The 17,195-nt window shown below is 48.3% G+C and overlaps 1 protein-coding gene across 3 annotated transcripts in view; it reads left to right on the top strand.

Moving 5' to 3' along the window:
- SYNE1 (spectrin repeat containing nuclear envelope protein 1) overlaps positions 1-12,139 on the top strand; it is a 409,429-nt gene extending 397,290 nt beyond the window's left edge. Inside the window, exons 141-144 of one of the 3 annotated variants that reach the window (XM_036249358.1) lie at positions 874-1,086; positions 2,070-2,162; positions 3,988-4,046; positions 11,169-12,106. In XM_036249358.1, the coding sequence (XP_036105251.1) occupies positions 874-1,086; positions 2,070-2,162; positions 3,988-4,046; positions 11,169-11,409 (606 nt within the window). In that variant the 3' untranslated portion in view covers positions 11,410-12,106. Of the gene's footprint in view, positions 1-873; positions 1,087-2,069; positions 2,163-3,987; positions 4,047-11,168 lie in introns of all 3 variants that reach the window. The other 2 variants (XM_036249357.1, XM_036249356.1) reach the window with 2 other exon arrangements.
- The last annotated feature ends 5,056 nt before the right edge of the window (positions 12,140-17,195 follow it).

The following is a 17,195-nucleotide window of genomic DNA, read 5'->3' as shown; positions in this document are numbered from 1 at the left end:
TCAAGACAGAAAGGGAACGCGATGAGTTCACTTGTTCTCATTAGCTGACAGGAAGAAAGCTGACCAGTTCTCCAGGAGTGAGAAACTTGCCCAGCACTGAATCCAAAAGGAAACGTGCAGAACTTCTGCGCAGAGTATCACACAAAGAATACGGACAGCATAATGTACAGTTACTTAAGTGAATTTATAGATGATAAAGACGCAGATTTACGTTCCATTAAGAGAAAATGATTTGAATTTTGTAGCTTTCTGTATTTTTAAAAAGTTATTTCTCAACATTTAATACTCTCTAACCTAACTAACAGAATTAGCTTTTAATTCAGTACCATAAAGGTCTTAGAATCCAAGAAAAATAGCTCTGTGACTACATTTTCACTACCTCAGACTTTAAGTTGTGAATGATCAATCACCCAATCTTTAAAAATCTTTAACAGATATCTGAGTGTACCTAGACATATTTGAGGTTTGCTATATTTATGGTAATGTTTTACTCTTCTGTTTAAAAACATATATCGTATGTCTTGTTTGCATAATACTTTGTATTTTAAGTACTTTCATGTAGATTTACTAATTTGAACCTTCCAAGAATACTTACTGTGGACCAGGCAGGAAATAGTATCATTTTGCCAAAGGAGAAAACGCCCATCAGAAAGGTCCAGGGGTCTTCCAGAACATTTTTGACAGAGACAAGATTAGAACACAGTTCCCGGGTTCCCAAATGCCGCGGGCAGCTGTACCCTTCCTTGCGTGAGCACAGCACTCAGATGCTTAGGTAGAATTGCCCAGTAAGTTCAAGTGATGTCGTTCTGCCCTGTAGAGACTTTCTCCAATGGTCAGAAATTCTTAGAGAAACGTTTCTTATTATACACGTAGCAAATCAGGCAGGAGTTACTGGAATCCCAGCTCAAAGTCGCCTCACTGCAAGACATGTCTCACCAACTGCTGGTGAATGCTGAGGGCGCCGACTGCTTAGAAGCCAAAGAAAAAGTCCACGTGATTGGAAATCGGCTCAAACTGCTCTTGAAGGAGGTCGGTCGCCACCTCAAGGAGCTGGAGAAGTCATTGGACATGTCAAGCAGTCAGCAGGTAAGCTCCAAGCAGACAACATTGTGTAGCGCTCCTTACAGGATACCAAAGAGGCGTCAGTGTTATCCCTTTCAGAAAGTCTTTGAATGGAGTGCTTGTCCGTGTCCACTCTCTGTCCTGGCTCCTGCCTCAAAATAAGAAAGGGACTTACAGAGTTTTATAATTGGACACTGCTTTTGCTTCTGCCACATCCAAGAGACCTCCTGTCCTTGTCGCTGCTGGCCTGATGCCACCACTCCTGTGGCATTTTGTTTTACCCTGTTTGGTTCAGAACTCACATGTTTTCTGTACCGAAGCTATGATAAATCACAACCTGTCCTTGCATATGATTCAACCTAGAAAGTGGAATCCTCCTGACATGAGCAGCAATTAATTCGTAGAAAGTATCCTCTGCTCATGTATGTTGTTACTTTTTTTCCTTCCGTCTCCTGCACCCTGGTAGTGGTGTTGGTTTGGGGAAATGCATGTGCAGGTCCAGAGATGCTTGGTAAAACTTCATTCAGTTGTGAACACACAAGCACTCTGCCCTCCTTGGAGAGTGTCAAATAGTCTATTGCAAGCAACAGCTGCGGAGGAAACAATACGACCTCTCTGATGTTAGAAGGCTCCTGGGTGACTCTCATTTCTAACTCGAATGAATTGGTTCTCTCTGGCCTGAGCAACCCGCAGCTCTAAGGCACGATCCTTCACCTCCTCCACTTCGACTCATTCACATCACTGTGAAATAATAAAGCTACGGGTGACCCAGGCGTAACAGTCCTGTAGATGTACTTTCCAAGGGGACACACGGCCAGGAAAGCCCAATGCACCTGAAGAATTAGGTTCTGATCTTATTGTAATTGTCTGATTCTATTTTTCTCAAGAAATGAATGGTTTGGTTTTCGTGGGGGATGGACGGGGATGGGGTGGGAACTACACTGAGCGTTTCAGGCCATCGTGGCTCTGCGACATGGAGTCATCCAGAGAATCTATTTCCTGCGTAGGATTTGTCCTCCTGGTCTTCTGCGGATGAACTGGACACCTCGGGATCTGTGAGCCCTACGTCAGGGAGAAGCACCCCAAACAGACAGAGAACGGTAACTTTCCACTGGTCACTGGCCCATGGCACTAAGGGGACACTAAGGGACGGCAGTATCTGTACCTACCAGGGTGTGCAGGCTCTCCCCGCTACAAAGCAGGAGTCCCCATACAGAAGAGATAGTCACACGGTGACACAGTGAAACACTGTTCCCTCCACCCTCCACCGGCCCTGGCAACCCGCACTCAGGAATGGAAAAGAGCGGTTCTGTTTTTCAGAGAGTCAGGGCTCAGCGAGTGGTTGGTATGCAGGGAGACAAGGTATTTTTCTTGCTCCAAGGGCCATCTTCCAGAATGATGCTCCCTGGTCCCTTCAGTGGCTCCTCCCCTCAAACCACCACTGCCAGCGTCCCCCTAAAAAAAGGCTCCACAGAAAGGGTGCCGCCGCCAGAGGTGGGCAAAAATGTCCACAAGGCCACTGAATTGCTCAGATAAGTGGAGGATCTGTTGACTCCCAAGCAAAGAAGCTCCTGAGTGGTCCTGAAGGTTTTCAGCGACTGTGCCCCCAGCGGCAGCCGCGTGAGGGGACCCACCGCCCAGGCCTGGGGGCGGCCCCACTGGTACACAGAAGCAGCCCGACCCCGCTACCCTCTGTACCTTGATTTCTGTGTAACTAGAAGCTTGTTTTCGTTTTTTTTTATTTTTTGTCCTGCTTTATGATTATATTCATTTTTTATTATCATTCCATTCTCCTTAGTTTGTAGAAGTATTGATTTCATTTGTAATTTTTTTTTGTGATAAACACTTAAGTTCTGTGCTGATAAATGTTATGACCTTTCTTTAGGATTTTTTTTTTTTTTTACTACATTCACTAGTTTCCTGTAGATCCTAGTTTAAGAATGTGAAGGAACACTGGCTTTTCCATTCGAATTTTAGCCTGTATTGAACTTGAGTATTTACCTTGCTGGGTGTTCACTGCTCTACAGAGAACAAGTTCCTATTACCATTGTTATTATTGTTGATCTGTCAAGAATTTTAGTACCGTTTCGGTATTCTGGAAGGTAGAAAAATTATGGTGTGGCATGGTATATTGAACTTTATTTTTATTTATTTAAATATTTTTATTGATTTTCAGAGAGAGGGGAAAGGAGAGAGAGAGAGAAACATTGATGTGAAAGCAGAACATTGATCGGCTGCCTCCCGCACACCCCCTACCAGGGATCCAGCCCAGTACCTGGGCATGTACCCTAACTGGGAATTAAACCGGCAACCTTTCAGTGCATGGGATGACGCCCTACCAACTGAGCCACACTGGCCAGGGCTGAACTTTATATTTATTTATTTATTTATTTATTCATTTATTCATTTTTTTGAGAGAGAGATATGATGTGAGAAACATCGATGTGAGAAAGCAACATTAATCAGCTGCCTCCTGCACGCCCCCTACTGGGGATCAAGCCCACAAACCAGCACGTGCCCTGACTGGGAATCGAACCAGGACCTCTCAGTCCATGGGACGATGCTCAATCCACTGAGCCACACTGACCGGGCTGAACTTTATTTTTATTGTGAGTAAATATACAGAGATGCTTGGCTAGCATTAGTCACTTCAGTTTCTACCACGAAAAGTGGGGGAATATATACCCACTGTGGTGTGGACCTCCAATCCACAACTGATGTTCCTCCAATGACTAATAACATCGGTGTAAATTTATCCAATTTTTTCCAGACAAGAAAAGCCAGTTTCCTTAATCATGGGTACTGATCATGCCGTTGGATTTATTTTTCCTTTGCTGCACTTTTAGTTTAAGTTTCATCAGTAGCTTGTCTTTATTTGCCTGGACTGAACATTCTTCTTTCTTTACCCCTGTTCATTGCAAACAGCCACGAGGCACATGTAGCCTCTCCCAGCCTGGACCCTCTGCCAACAGTCCACACAGCAGGTACCTTATTCTCCTGGTTTCCACACTGTTCTAGAACTGCAAGAGGATGATGGAAATTGCCCATGATTTCAGTAGGCCTGTCTCGGGTGTGCCTTGGGGGAGTTGAGAAAGACCCACGTGGGTACACACCCTCTCTGAATAAATTGGAAGAAATTTTTCTAAGTGGAAAGTACAAGTGAATCTCAGATGGTGAGATATTTAGACCCCACCAACATTTTGATTAATACTACCTAGGCCATCTGGTGCTTTCCATCCAGTGGTATTCTGTGGGCACCTCGGATTTGATACGTCGGATAACGTAGCTGCTCTTTGAGTCATGGCAGACTTTCATCATCCTCTTTATTTCTAGATTTTACAATAAGACAGGTAATCGATCAATGAATTATTTTACCATTCCCGGAACCCACACATCTGCATAAAATATACTAACATCCCCAGCTTTTTTATTTTATTTTCGTGTTTTATCCAGATTGTGGGTTTGGGATGTTCCAAATGGCAAGTCCTAATTTGGTACTATTTAAAACCTATAAGCACCTCCTCTCTTCCGCTGACCCTGAAATTTCGGCCTGCACACTCACTCACTCACCTTCCTGACACTTGGCGAGCTCTTTCACTCTGGGTGGCTCAAGACAGCCAGTGCCTGCCCGGCGCCTGCCCAGAGCCCCTCGCGCCCCCCCGCTTCGCACCGCTCCCCGCAGTTCCTCGTTTCAGCAGCGCTTTGCCTGCTTTGTCGCTGGTGTGATGTCTGTGCTGCCTGCCCTGTCATGACCTGCTCCCCCAGACACGGTCCTCGGAGCTGACCTTCCATTCCAGCCCCTAGCAGTTCTGTTAGCGCAGTCTCCCCTCGGGAGAGGCACCGCCCCTGAGCTGGAATCGAGGTCCCTGGAAGGAGGTGGGGGTGGCGAGTGCAGACCGGAGCCAGCCCCCGAGTGATGATTGTCGTGGTTTTCCAGCTGCGTGCGGAGGGCTGTTGCCTCTGGTCCTTCCCACTCAGTGGATGTAATGAGGGACGCATTTTGAAATGCTTTCTGGGTGTAAGCCTTCCTTTACTGTGTATTTTGGGGGGGGTTTTGTGGGGTTTTTTCTTTCCCTTTGGTTTAGTCTGGAGACAATTTTATGGGGTTTTTTGGTCCACAACAAAATATTAATACTGAAATGGGAATGAAAGTTACAGTGGACCTCTGCTGGTGCTCGGAGGCTTTCTTAAGCCCCTACAAGAAAAACAGTCGTGCTGTAGACAGGTCATCTTCTCCACACAAGTCGCCACTGTGCCGTGAGCGTATTTCTGTGGAGTATCCCACAGTTGTCCTTTGAGGGTACCAGAGACTAGTTCCTTGGTTGACATGGTAATGAGGGGAGGGGGGAGCTGTTATGTTATTACACAACACCAATAGCAACCACCTGTGGGTTTCCAAATATTGCATCAATCTGCCCCCCGCCCCAATTATTCCAGACAACCACCCAGGTTTTTTGAAGAGGTCAAAGGCACTATTTCCTAGGGCAGCAAGTGCTACAACATGTCTTCTAACAGGGCTTGGCGGCTGGGACAGCCACATTCTTGCGGTGACACCCACCAGGCACCTTTCAGCTCTGCTCTGCCCAGCATGTTTATTAACATCTCTCTGAGCACACAGCACAGGGTTCACTTTGCTGCTTAGAAGGCTTGGAATTCCAGCGATCTTTGCCTGAATGGCAAACTTCATCAAACACCTCGCCAGACAGGTTGTGGTTGAACATTCCTGGACTTCTTCGCTCCCTGGCACCTCTGTCAGGGTGTACCCAAGCCTGACAATGGAATGCAGAGTCTGCTGGGAAGGACTTAACCTCACTTGCAATGCAGGCTGTCCCAGCTCCCTTGCACTGGGACTTGAGAGTACCTTGTGTTTGATCTTGCACTGGTCCAGAAAACTTGAAAGGTCACCGCAGAAGCACAAACAGTTGAGAATCTTGACCACAGCGAGCTGCAGAGGGAAAATGTTAGACATGGCTTCTCCTGAGAGAGGAAAGAGGCTGAGTTGGAAGTAACTGGTTGTTACTTTGAAAGGAGAGGTTCTTATACCCTTTAGGTTGTTTCAAATCAGATACTAATAATGTCAGTTGTTTGCTTGTTATGTTTCAGTTTGATTTCTTTGGTCACTGTTCTATGTCTTCTTACATAATATTCTGAGCCCACATATAGATCAATGCTACAGTGTATAGGCCCTGGGCCTATAAAATTAATACAATATGGTCCCTGCCATTAACAGACATGCAATGTGTCAGAATGAAGAGATTCCCTAAATCGATTACAAGAAGCTCCCCAAGACTCCTTAAAATTATAAACATTTGAAAAAAAAAACACAAAAACAGTCTGTGCCTACATTTATAACAACTATTCCTTATTTTTGAGATGAAAGATACCTAAGACGCGTGCTTTCGAAGCAACGTTTATGACAGTCTACCTGGCATTTTTCTTACACTTTTGACTTGAAACGATCTAACCTGATCTTTAATGGCACTTCAAAACTCTGCTGCCGATTATTTGAAATTGACACATGGGAAGGTTTAACTCTAATTTCCAGCAAGGCAAAAGAATCATTTCTCTGTGGTCTTAGAGTGGATCGATCACTTCATTCCAGAGCTGAGAGTTGAAACGCAGAATTTCCCAGGGCCCCTTTGCTCTCTGGTGCCTTCTCTGCGGAGACCGCAGATGGAACGAGAATGGCCAGTGCCCGGCTGGAACACTGAGAGGGAGGAACAGAACACCTCGTTTTAAGATGTGTTCAAGGCAGCCAAATGCCCTGAAGCCAGCACAGGGGGATTTCCGCGGCTGTCACTGAAACCACTCTTCAGTTTCTTGTGAAAAAGAAAAAGTCAAGTCTTTTCCCCCAGACTCCAGTCTGGGGATCTGTTTATTCAAAGAGCCTTAGCCCAGGCAGTCTTGCTTGCAGGACAGGCCCCCGCCAGGGCTGGGGACAGCCACAGGGTGAGGCTCCAATTTGTTTCTTCTACACTATTTGAGGTTTGCTTTCCCAGTGTTTCCCGAGAACTGTCAGGCACTTTGGGAAATTCAGCACGTCTTCGAAAGTACGATTAGTACAACAGGAATGGCTCCCGGGAGAAAAGGCTAAATCCAGCCAACCCCAAGAGCAGGCAACACGATCATAGACAAGCTAGATAATCCCGCGCAGTAAATTCCTGATACTGTACGGCCAGGGTTGGCTGACAAGTCACAGGATGAGTTGCGAGCTGCTTTTATGTTTGAATGATGTGTGCGCAGAATTAACCCATTTTATCCCCCTTGGTTGTGCAGTGTTGAGATGAGTGGCCCCCTCTGTGCATAGTGGGGAGACTTCCTCATCTCTTGGTCATGCTTTCTTTTGTGTGGTGTGTTGTGATGTATGACTTCCTCCCTCACCAGCCTTTGTACACAACTGTATGTGTGCCGGGGAAAAAGATGAAACAACTCTTTGGCAACTACCTAAAAATTGTTAAATATGTTTTTATTAATTATTTAGAGAGAGAGGAAAGGAGTGAGAGAGAGAAACATCGATGTGAGAGAGAGAAACATCGATCAGCTGCCTCCTGCACGCCCCCTAGTGGGGGTCAAACCCACAACCCAGGCACGTGCCCTGACCAGGAATCGAACCAGGACCTCTCAGTCCATGGGACGATGCTCCATCCACTAAGCCACAGTGGCGGGGCTATTTACCTAGAAATTTGAATAAGTAGGGGGAGTGAGAAAAAGAATAAAATAAGTATTTTACTTATGAGAATAAGCACTTTCTCCGTTGACTAACTTCCTTGAATAAGTCCACACATTTAATTTTTTCCCTTGCAAACTGGCATCTGTTTATGTAATAAGGCCACTGGAGAGCGATGAGTGACTAGTGTCTTTGTTCTTTTTCTTGTCCAGTTTCCCAAGACTCTTGAAACTGGGGTGATTTTAGGTCAACAGATAAATATTAAAAGCACCCTTTTACCCTGGTATCATTAGCCTGCTGGCACTAGACGATCTAAAACTTTGGCCCTGTTGAAACCCTGGGTATTGCCCAAGGGAGGGGCATTTTCTCAGCAGAGAGTCGGGCATTTCCAGTCGGTCAGCTGCACGGAAGCTCACCGAGGGCTGCGTGTTCTCTTCGTCCCTGTCTCAGCCCATTACTTCTCGAGAGGACTCTGCGACATTAGAGGGCGCGTGATAATTAAGTTTTAATAAGGAATGCTCTGATGCTGTTAAACGCTCCGTGTCCTTCCACAGACGCTAGAACATGTGAGCCCATCTCGCGAAGACGGTGACCTTTCCAGTTGTCCTCAGGAGCGGGCTACTCAGTGGGCACCCTGTGTTTTGATGTTGATCTTAGTCTTGATTGCGCAAAGAAGCTACTAATTGACAAGCAGGGGCTATTCAGCTCTGTCTGTCAGATCGCCTTGTCCATTACGGGCATAAATCTAGCCATCGCGAATGTCCTTGTGTGTTTCCTAAAGAAAAGAAGTCAGAGACCTCTGTCGTTTTATTGAAATGTCGAATAGTGAGGAAACATGGAGCTCTCTTTTGTGCTGGGGTTATAACTCCTCCAGTGACAGGCGGGGTGGGTTGTTTGCCAGGGCACATTGTAAGGGAAAGATGTCGTGAAGAAACACTCAACCCAGGGTTCACGGGCAACTATCCCACCCTTCCTAAGACACTTTAAGGCAAACCATTGAATTCACACACTGTCAGAGCCAAAAAGACTTTAGGATCTTAACACTCACTTCCTCTTTACAATGAGAAAACTGAAGGCCAGACCAGAGATGATGTCGCTTGGCCAAGGCTCTGTCACTGAAAATAGCATGCCCGCCTGCCCATGTACTAACTTGGTGATCCGTGTAATATCGTGAGGACTGACGACAGAGACATTTATTTTCCTCTGTTCTTATATATGTGAGATACCTGTGACGTAGTATAACCTGGATGACCTTCATTAATGTCACCAAACAAAAACATTGCAGAGAGTATGGGTTTGGGGCAGATCATTCGCCTTCTCTATAGAGTCCACATTCTGGGGTTAAAATCACAGGGTTGACATCTGGATTCTGCCACTTGCTAGCTGTAAGTCCCTGGTTACTTCACCTCCCTTTTCATCATATCATCTATAGAATGACGATAAGCACTCTGCGGACTCCACTGGTGGTCACATGAGAGAACCCGAAATAAATGCTTAGTGCATTGCCTAGTAATTAGAAAAATAAATGTTGTCCCAGCCATTTTGGCTCAGCGGTTGGAGCGTCAGCCTGCGGACCAGAGAGTCCCAGGTTCGGGTCCCACTAAGGGCACGTACAAAAAAAAAGAAAAAGAAAAAGAAAAAGAAATGTTAACTGTCCTTAGCAACTTACCTACAAAATTAGGAGATGGGTTGTATACTTTCTAAGGCCTTCTCTCAACATGAATATTTTATCATTAGAAAACTTAAGAATTTCCTATTTTACCCTTCCATTAATAGGTATGTGACATTCTTCTTTTATTCTCCACTGTATTTCAGAAAATATACACATGTCCTCTTCAGCTCATTAGGAATAACTCGTTGGTCTTGGCAGAGGGCAGTTAATCAGTTTGACCACTAGATGGTGATTGAACTCCTGTGGCCTCTCAGTGGGCGGGCTGTTTACTCTGACTAATTAGTAGAGGACAGAAAATGTGTAAAACATGGACCTCGCCAGTTGGAAGACCGTGGAGTCTAACTGGAAGGGGTTGAGCAAGAGGTTGGCCCTTAGAGGTGAAGTGCGGTGTTCAAGGTTACACAGCCGTTAGTCGTGAGCTTCAGAAAAGGCTCAGTCCCAGTGTAGGCCAGTGATCTGTTTTCTTCATTACACGAGCTAGAAGCACCGTGGGGTCCACGCTGCGAGGGACTTCCAGAGGACCAGTCTGTTTGTCTGCCGCACCTCTCTGATGGTTTCATAAAGGAGTTTTGAGTAGTCCAGCTGGAAACTTGGTGTTTTCTTAAGAGAAAAACATGCGGAGTGGCCGGTACAGTTTTCACACCTTCCCATTTCTCCAGTGGCCTCTCACATTCAATCTCCTTGTCCTTGGTGATATTACTGCCATCAGAGAAAGTGTACTAGGTGTGGGGGGGTGTCTCGTTAGTATACCTATTCTTCTCCTGCAGTACAGTGTGTCTGTGTGTGGTGTGTGTGTGTGCACAAAATGCCTCTTGTGAACATTTCTTTCATCCTTTCCACGAGTAACCAAACAAAACATTAAAGGATGCTCACACAGGGAAAATGGTGGTACTCCACCCAGAACCAACTTCCATATTCAGTGTTTTACGGGTAGTCTTTCTTATGAAATCTGAAATTCATGCTTCCTCGCAAATGCACGGTTCAGTAGCTAGGAAGATGTAAATGTAGACAGGAAAACATGGAGCTTGGAGGAGAAGGAGCCTACCAGATGACTATCTGTCCTCTTCAGAAAAAAAATTGTGTCCCTTTCCCAAAGTCACAGCCAATAAAAAATAGGGTCAGCGTAGGACGTGAGTCATTCGACACCAGTGTTCTGTCCACCGGCTCCACCGCTACCCTTGTTCATGCAGCTCGGAACCCCTCGTGTCAGGGCCAGATGCTGGCTCAGTGCAAGATGAAACCAGGGTACACCCTGAAATTAATTGGGCTTTACGGGTCTGTGCAAAATGACTGGGACTGTTCTCCTTACTGCAAGGATTTTGGTGCAGCCAGGAGGACCAGATGGGATACTTCATATGGTTCTGACAGCAACTGATTTTGGCTAACGGTGCTCCTGGTAGTCTTCACCCAAAAACGCATCAAACATTCACATCTTAATTATCCTGGATCAACTTAATTCGTTCTGGTAGAATGTGTATATAGCCATTATCTCTGTTGATGGAACATGCGTTACCAAATTAAGGGGTGGAATTCGAACTCAATTAGTTACCTTTCTTTGACTGACTGCATGTTAATTTTCCATCAGTGCAGTTTCCAGGCAACTCTTCATTTGGTGGCGGGGAGATGGGCACACTGCGGAGGGCGGGCAGCTGATGGCGAGGTTGGGCTGTGTTTGGCCCTGTAGCTTCCAGGAAGGTGAGGGAGCTCCGAGCAGCTTCCATGCAGCGTGTGAGATGTATGAGTTATTCATGTTGATTCCTCTCTCAGGTCCATAAAAGGTGGCTCCGATTCCTCCCTTTCTGAGCCCCGGCCAGCTCGGTCCGGCCGAGCGTTCCTGTCCAGAGTGTTCCGAGCGGCCCTGCCACTTCAGCTTCTCCTGCTGCTCCTCATCGGGCTCGCCTGCCTCGTACCCATGTCAGAGGAGGACTACAGCTGTGCCCTCTCCAACAACTTTGCCCGGTCATTCCACCCCATGCTCAGATACACCAACGGCCCTCCTCCCCTCTGAGCCGGCGGACGCTGTCCGCAGCCGTGCGGTGCTGGCAGGAACAGGAGGAGTCGGCCCAAAGCCATCCCCACCCAGCGAAAGAGGACCTGATTGTGGGCGAAGCCTGTGACGTGGCAACTTCGGCCTGTGTCCAAATCGGGGCTTCGGAGGTGGATGGTAATCTATGAAGGAGGCTAGCAAATGAAAGAAAGTTTGGGGGAAATATTGTTTGGAACTCAGAACCTCAGTACTAGAGAAATGAAGTACCTCCAGCATCTCCTGGACGTGTGTACCTGGGGCCCTGGGCCCATTGTGTGCACCTCCAGGGCTTCAGTACACCGTCCGGGCGGCTTCCCACGGTGTGCCCGTCCACCCAATAAATGACGCCACCTGAGCGCCGCATCAGTGCGGACAATCTACCAACCAACCAGTGCTGAACAGCTTTTAGAACCTTGTAACAGACCGTTTTTAAGAGCCTATACGGCAGCTTTCTTCCTACCTTGTTTTCCTTTGAGGCATGCTGTTCTAACCTTCGCTTTAGAAGCACAAGCTGTAAATCGAAAAGGCACTTTTTTTAAAAGTATAAAGAAAAACTGGATGTAATAAATAAAATCATGGAAGGATTTATGTGAAAAAAAAAAAAGAGTTGAATGTTATAGTAAAAAAAAAGATATTTATGTATGTACAGTTTGCTAAAGCTGAGTTTTGTTTGTATTGATTTCTGTGCATTTATTATAAATACTATGAAATATTTTGTCTGTGCTTTTTTTCCCCCTCCCTTAAAGCAGTGACCACCCATGTCCCTGTGGAGCAGAATGCAGTCTAAATGATCCTTTTGCAGAATGAATGAAATGGAATCATAAGTGCACATTAAAGAATAAGGATGATTAGGGGTAGCGCGTATTTAGACCCAGAGAACTCTGGCTGGTTCTCCCTCCTCCCACAGCTGTCTCTCCTCAACTCGCGTCTCAACACCTTTCATCCTTCCTTCCTTTCATCCCCTTTGCTCAGCGGGAGGAGCCTGCTACCCTGTCGGCCAAGGCCCATCCTCCCATCCTCCGCAGCCTCCCAAGGGTGAGCAGCAGCCAGGTGAACCTTCCTAGGCGCGCCTGTTCCGCTCCCTCCTTGGCTCCCAAGCCTTACATCATTTCCCATTGTCTGCCGGAAGAAATGCGTTGATCTATCATTCAAGTCCACACACAATAAGATTTGATTCTGCCCCTCTGATCCTGCCAGCGAGTGGCCCTCCGGGAATTGTTGGGAGCTCGTGGCATTTTAATCCACGACTGGATCATCGGAGGAGGAGGATTGATAGAAAAGCCGGCTTCAGGCTTCTCTTTGGGAAGCCCCGGCGGCCGGGCACATATTCCTGAGGGACGTGGCTGCTGTTCCCTGGACGCAGGAAGAGGCGGTTGTTACACATCCACGTGTATCCTGTCCACCTCGCTCCCTGCGTGGACCAGCCTGATTCTGGTAGGGATTGAATTCACAAGTCTGGCTCTAAACCAAGACTGCAAAGCACACCGGGGCCCTCGCAATGCCCTGCACTGGGCTTCCTCAGCTTCCATAACGCCTGTGGCCGGAGCACCTTGTCCCTGGGGGTCCCAGGCTTTGCAGCCCAGGCTGGGCTCTGGGCAGACCTCCTAACACCCTCTCCGGGGTACGGCCTCGGAGCTTGCATTTTAAACAGATGCCGAAGGTGACGGTAGCCTTGTTCCGTGTGGGAAAGCACCCCTACGCCGTCTCAGCTCCGTCTTTCTGTTCTCACGCTTCTCCCTCAGGGCGCGTCACACGCCACCTCCTCCTTGAAGGCTTCTCTGATCAGTGCTGCGCTGTATCGAGGAATTCTTTCTACTGAACGTTCCTCCTGTGGCATTTCTGTCGCACGAGTTCTGCTGTCTCCTGCCAGGTTCTTCTTGTCTTTCCTCCCCTGGAATCTTGTTCAGAAAACAGACTGCAGTTGTGTTCTTTTCCGAAGAAGACAAACCTGTGCATGACCTGTTTCCTGTCTTCCTGCTTCTGGAAAGAGAGAAGATTGGAGATCGGAGCTGAAAGGTGCTGTGTGCCCTCAGCGATGGGTCACCCTTCAGGCTTGTTCTTCCTCGCTTCCCTGCCACCCTGCTCCAGGCACCTGGAAAGTGTGGTCTTGCCCTAGAGCAAGCCAGCCCTTCGAGAGACGCTGCCCTGTGATGGAAGTCGCTGTGAGCGGCCGGGACCAGCACAGGGACTTCAGAGCCCTTCCCTCCTCAATGCGGTAAACTGACGTGCTGGGCACCGCCCATCACTGAAACACCAAGAAAGGAAACCAAAGTCTTTGGCTTTGCTGAAGGAAAGCCTTAGAGGACAGTCCCGCCTGTCCCTTCCTAAAAACCCTGTGCAACAGCCGACGGGAAGCACAATGCACATTCTTACCACAATTTTCAAAGACTTAAATCACAGAATACTGGAATAAAACAAAAGCAGGAATCCCCGGCGAATGTAAGCACTGAAGCGATGAGATGGTGGCTTTCCCTAGATGATGCTGTGACCAGCCTCGCAAAGACCAAGACGGCCACGGATGAGACGAGGGTTTCTGCCAGAGCCCTCACGTTCTCATTGGACCACGGAGGAAGAGGACGTGCCGGCTTAGGAACTCCCTCGCCTGCACCAGCAGCTTCCTTGGGGGGGGGGGGGGAAAGAGAGAGGGAGATTGATTGTGTCCAACTTCCTTGATGAGGCGTGGGCTTTGAAAGAATATTAAGGGGCCCTGGCCGATTTGACTCAGTGGTTAGAGCGTCAGCCCGTGGACCAAAGAGACCTTGGTTCAATTCCAGCCAAGAGCACATACCTCGTTTGTGGTTCGGCCCCAGCCCCGGTTGGGATTGTGCAGGTGGCAACCAGTCAATGTGTCTCTTTCACATCGATGTTTCTCTCTCTCTCTCTCTCTCCCCCTGCCCCCACTCTGTCTAAAGATAAATGTAAAAATATCCTCAGGTGAGGATGAGAGGAAGGAAGAAAGGGAGGGAGGGAGGGAGGAAGGGAGGGAGGAAGGGAGGGAGGGAGGGAGGGAGGAAGGATGGAAGGAAGGGAGGGAGGAAGGAAGGAAGGAAGGAAGGAAGGAAGGAAGGAAGGAAGGAAGGAAGGAAGGATGGATGGATGCTAAGGGGTAAGAGGACCACCGATGTCTGGAAGAGGCTCATTCCTGAGTTGGGCCTGCCAGGAGCCCTGCTTTGGCCTGCAGGTAGGGTGGGAGGGCCCCAGAGAGTGGTGAGTGAGGACGAGGGTGGGAGGGCCCCAGAGAGTGGTGGGTGAGGACGGGCAGGGCAAAGAGACCATCGGCTGACTGAGAAGGGTAGAATTAATACCATTTTGGTCATGAGATTCGCACAAGCAAACAAGAAATGTCAGAAAAGCTGAGGAAGAAGGAACTCGGTAAAGCCACGATGGAGAGATAACGGGTTAGAAACCGGAAGCAATGACTGAACGAGAAGCCCAGAGAGCAGTGAAGGGTCTGGGGACAGCTCTGCGGGGGGGACGGTCCCCTCCCGGAGGAGGGTGGAGCAGCTTCCCGTCTGTTTGCAGTGAGCAGAAGACACACCTTGGAAGGCCGGCTGGGAAGCCCAGCAAGCTGAGGGCAGAGGCTTACCTGGGGTGCCCTGATTTACAGTCTACGCCAATTACTAAGAAATTAAAGCTAGAAAATTTCATTAACACACCACATACGGAAAAACATAAAATTTAAAACAAGGTGGAGAGAGTTGATTTATGAAGGCTGATCGTGGCCAGAACAGCAGGGTCTCGAGGAGCTGGGCTGGAGGGGCCTGAGATGGGTCCCAACAGGGAGGTGCTCGGCCCCCCCCCACCGGTCCACCAACCCCACCCCCCAGCACGTGCACGGGGAAGTGTGTGGAAATGAAATAACCTCAGAGCAGACGCTGCCTAGTTCCAGAAAGGCCCGGAAGAGCGGCACCCACTCCCGTCACAAGTATCGTCACGTCTCAGCCAGGACCCCTGGCTCCCTGCCTGCCACCCGTGACGCAGTCCTCACGGGGCCTCGGACACACAGAAGTAGCCATGCTTCCCGGCACCAGTGATACCCTCGAACTTGGGATGAGGGCAAATGAGGAGGCTAGAAAGGGGCCGATAGAGACAGTTTCTAATTTAGGGGAGAAAGGGGAGGTCCAGTCTGTTAGATCTGTCCTAACTTCCTGCCAGCAGATGTCCTCTCCTTGCACGTCTCTGTCACTTGGTTCAGGTCCCAGTGGGACGCGCTCTGAGCTGTGCGGACGTCAGGTGCCGAAGTGGAGGCGGCGGGTGGCATCCAGGCTCCCTCCAGTGCAGTCACAGTTGTAGCGTATCCTCCAAGAACCCATTTGGGAGTAGGGGGCAGATCCCCATTCAGATGAGAAAGAGAAGAGACTGGGTGACTTGGGGGACTTCTGGCAGCCTCTGCCAAGCAGCCCGTCTGCAGGGAGGGTCCTGGCCCCTTCGCTGGGCAGAGGTGGGCCCGGACGGATTCATTTGAACTGCGTGGTAGAAGCAGCTTCTTGAAGGCGAAGGACGTTGGAAAAGCCCTAGCACATGCCGAACGAGGAGGAGTATTTCCCCTGGGGAGTCGAGGAAGCGAGCTGGGACTTGGACGTGATCTCTCTAAAATATGAAGGCACAGTAAAATGAATCAGCCTTGCAAATTTATTATTATTATTTTTTTTACCTGCTACCCAGCACAGGAACAGGAACATAACAGAATATGAAAACCCCAATTATATCAGGAGCAGAAAGTCCCCCGGGCTTTGCCACACGCTGCACCCGGTGCCGGAGGTGCTGGATCCCGGCTCTCCGGGTAGAATAGACAGCTCAGGGCCTCCTGGTGCATTCCAGGCCCCGCCCGCATCCTGCCAGACATTCCCCAGGCAGCTCCTGGGCCCGAGGGTGCCGCTGCCCAGCAGCTGCCAACATCCAAGGCAGCTCCAGGCTGCGCCCCGCCCCCACAGCCACCCAGCACATGGATTTACAGGTGCGCAGTAACTGGAGGGATGCATCCCGCTCCCAGGCAGTCCATCCGGGCAGGTGCTGCTCCAAGTGCGGTCACCTGGACTCTTAGGAATGCACCCCTCTGCTCCAGCGCTGGGCTTCCAGGCTGCCACCTGCCCAATTTCCCGTCCTGGGACCTTTTAACTCTCCCCAGCAGGCCAGGCGATGTAAGCCATTTACCCAACCACCCCCACCGGCTTGTGATGTCAGCTTCAAGCAATAGGTTTCCATATAAATCTGGATTTCTATTCTAAACTCTATCACTTGCTGTTGATCTATTTTTCCATTGCTTTCTATCATGGTATATAGTATAAGTGATTAATAATGTATATATGTATATTATAAGAATATAATAAATAATATAGAATATAAATTTGTATGACTATTAATGCACTGGTATATTATATTGGTTACTTTGTTATACATTTTAATACAAGACAAAACCCGTTTCTTCCTCTTTTTTATATATATTTTAAAAAAAATTTTTATTGATTTTAGAGAGAGAAATAGAAATATCGATGAGAGAGAACATGATTGGCTGCCTCCTGCAGGCCCCCCACTGGGGATCGGGCCCACAATCTGGGCATGTGCCCTGACCAGGAATCAAACCGGTGACCTTTGGTGTATGGGTCGACGCTCAACCAGTGAGACACACCAGCCGGGCCTTTTTTGTATATTTTTCATTTTAAAGGCTAATTGTTCAAAAATATCAACCATTTATTCTGGCCGGTTTGGTTCAGCAGTTAGAGCATTGGCCTGCGGACCAGAAAGTCCTGGGTTCGGTTTCCACTATG

This window comes from Molossus molossus, unplaced genomic scaffold (assembly GCF_014108415.1).
Source record: "Molossus molossus isolate mMolMol1 unplaced genomic scaffold, mMolMol1.p scaffold_m16_p_8, whole genome shotgun sequence".
NCBI lineage: Eukaryota > Metazoa > Chordata > Mammalia > Chiroptera > Molossidae > Molossus > Molossus molossus.
Note: the sequence above shows the minus strand (reverse complement) of the source record. Positions and strands in the feature narration are given on the sequence as shown.